The sequence below is a fragment of the Pavona decussata genome, unplaced genomic scaffold, assembly GCF_977016875.1.
Source record: "Pavona decussata unplaced genomic scaffold, jaPavDecu1.1 SCAFFOLD_213, whole genome shotgun sequence".
Lineage (NCBI taxonomy): Eukaryota > Metazoa > Cnidaria > Anthozoa > Scleractinia > Agariciidae > Pavona > Pavona decussata.
In genome coordinates, this window is record NW_028145618.1 from 535001 (window position 1) to 538011 (window position 3011).

Below are 3011 nucleotides of genomic sequence, written 5' to 3' on the forward strand. Positions count from 1 at the left end.
ATCATGAAAAGAGCCACACGAGGGAACCGGAGTGAACTGGTACTGGAATGAAAGTTGTGCCAGTATCATGTAAACACTCCTAATTATGCATGTGCAACATTTCCTGTCTTGCATGTGTATTTTAGAACATCATATCAACAACTCTGCCTGAAAATGTTAAAGGTTTATTCAGCCAGAGTGAAAAATACCAACAGCTTATAAATGCATTATTTTTAATTCATTTGTCCAGGTTTGTGGATGGCAGGAGATCAAGGAATTGGAAGTTTGCAAAGGATACGGCAAGATTTGCACACAGCCTGGTACAATTGTGGTACATTTGCGGAACATTTGGAAGAAGTTTAGTATAACAGTGGCCCATGCACTGTAAGGCATGAGGTTCTGCAGAAACAATAAATTATTATATTTCTGAGTTTTCTTACTTGCAGAGGTTTCTTATTCACCGGCCTCGTGTTTATGTTTCCAGAAAAAGGATTTTTCACATGAATGTGAGGCTTAGGATGTATAAAGTATTGTTATTCAAATTTGGGCGCCATTTATGTAAAGGGTCTATGTTATAAGGAACCTCTGCAATCTCTCTGTCCAACTTTAATGCAGGTAACACTGCACTTACGGTAAAACTTACCTTCATGTGGCAATACCAAAAGATCCCTTACTTTCTCATTGTAAACTTCGTAAAACTGCACAAAAACAACGCCGTCATTTTCGTCGTTTCTTTGCACCCTGACATCTTTCTTTGCTGACCTTTCGTTCTTTATTCGCGTGAAAACAGAGTTAATTATCAAAGGAATTAATCCAGCCTTTGAATTTTTCTCTCCTGCAAGAGAGTAAGACTTTCCCGATCCTGTTTCGCCGAAAACTAACACACAAACATTATATCCGGCGATCAAAAGTTCCACCAGTGGAGAAAAGGCATCTCGGAAAATATCGTAAGTCTGTGACTCCGATTTATAAACAGCACTGAAAATATGACCAGTTCCATCAGCTGCTTGTACACGAGTGCCTGAGATATTGAGAGAAAAGTGGTCTCCACGTTTAAGAGAGCGAACGCGAGCTAAAACTTCGACGTTCATCTCAAAACAAATCGGCCATTTTTGTGCAATAGCAGCCTAGCCTTCACCAACCTCGTTCCCGTCCAGCTCTCAGGGACGGGAAGAGGAGAGACCCTGGGAACGAGGTTGTTTCTCCCGGGGCGGTTGACCTTTGTAACTTAACCCGTAGTCAATCGATAAAAATCGATATCGATCCAGTGATTTTTACCGATTGATAACGGAAATCGATGAAAATCGATAAATTAATTTGGTGTGTCAAATCAATATTATCGATTTTTCATGATTTTATCGAGTTATAACGGAAGTCCAAAAATGTTGTTATTTGTTATTTGGCATCAAACGTAAGAAGCAGACCCTTAACACTGAGGAAAAAGAGGTTTGTCTGCGTTTGCTTTTCCAGTGCCCTAAACGTAATTGAATAACTTCCCTATCAGCTGAACTAAAGAATCAAAAATACGAGCAGTGTCACCTATTTTTTTTGTGTGTGTGTCACTATGAATAGCGAAAAAATATATTTGACCGATGAAATCGTCAAAATGATGGTTCAGTTTTGTTAAAAACTAGTGCACAGGAACTAGTATTACGGTAGGGCGGATGGCTTGGATGGAAGTGAATTACAATTTGAAAAAAATTGCCAATTTTTCAAGTTCTTCCTGTGTTTGTACATGAGTCGCTAAAACCTGATTATAGTTTGTTTTTTTCTCAAATCGCCCAATATTTATTCGTGATGCTCTAATAACAATTTCATGTTAGAAAAAAAAGGTTCTTAAATTTCCCATATCACAAAAGTTCGTGGTGAAAATTCCCTTTAGAAAATTGTGGGGATTAAGGGCCTTCCGAACAAATAACTTACCGAAACGATCCGTTTGGTGCACCTGAGTTTTGACCAAAACACAGCAAAATTGCCGTGACAGCGCCCCTTTAACTTCCGACAATTTTCCCGAATTTATCAATTAGTTGATAAATAGCGCGAAAGCAGCATCTCACTAAAGAGCAAGAAACTAATGCTTTCTTCTTCGAATGGTGAGAAACCTGCACACATTCGTTTCGGAAAAGAAAAAAAAAAAGGGGGGGGGATCTTAGTTTTCGTAATTACGAAAACTAACACCCACCGGAAAAGTGACTAAGTCACCGGGAAGCAAGACCAATATAACTGACTTTCTTTCTGAGGATCAGGCCTTTAAAAAATGGTATACTTTACAAAGTTGTGTGTATCTTGGTAACTTCAAACACCAGCAACATTCTTGAGGGGCTACTCACGTGCAACTGAAGATTTAGTAAGTTTATTGCAGATGTAACTTCCGCTCACCTTCAGAAACTACAAAACTAAGGGAAAATATCACTGTTTCTTTCATCCCCGACTCATCTTCAATAAAATGGATAAACAAAAAAAAAAAAAAGATGGGGTCTTAGTTTTCGTAATTACGACAGCTTATTACGAAAGCTAAGGCCCAACCGGAAAAGTGACTAGGAGTCACCAGGAAGCAAGACCAATATATCTGACTTTCTTTCTGAGGGTAAGGCTTTAACTGGTATACTTTACAAAGTTGTAAATCTCTTGGGTACTGGTTGGCGCATGTTGGTATGCAAACGTCAGCAACATTCTCGACGGGCTTCCCATCACATGCGATATTCAGTAACTGAACATTTGGTGAGTTTGTTGCAGTAGAGTCAAAAATAAGGAAAAATAACACTGCTTCTTTCATCCCCGACTCATCTTCAATAATACGGATAAACAAGAAAAATAAGATAGGGTCTTAGTTTTCGTAATTACGAAAGCTTATTACGAAAACTAAGACGCCACCGGATGAGTGACATAGCAAGGGTGTTAGTTTTCGGGGTCGTGACAGTAAACCAAAGATTCTTCTCCAACGCAAAGCGAAGCAGAAGATGGCGAAAAAAGGCCTTTATGCAGCTGATAAAGGGTATATACAGGGTGAAATTTACAGACAAGTAGAGATG

The 3011-nt window shown here is 39.0% G+C and overlaps 1 protein-coding gene across 2 annotated transcripts in view; it reads right to left on the minus strand.

Moving 5' to 3' along the window:
• LOC146460455 (coiled-coil domain-containing protein 78-like) overlaps positions 1–1110 on the minus strand; it is a 59260-nt gene extending 58150 nt beyond the window's left edge. For both annotated transcript variants that reach the window (XM_085088157.1, XM_085088155.1), the window contains exon 1: positions 623–1110. In XM_085088157.1, the coding sequence (XP_084944283.1) occupies positions 623–1070 (448 nt within the window). In that variant the 5' untranslated portion in view covers positions 1071–1110. The remainder of the gene's footprint in view (positions 1–622) is intronic.
• Between the last annotated feature and the right edge of the window lie 1901 nt (positions 1111–3011).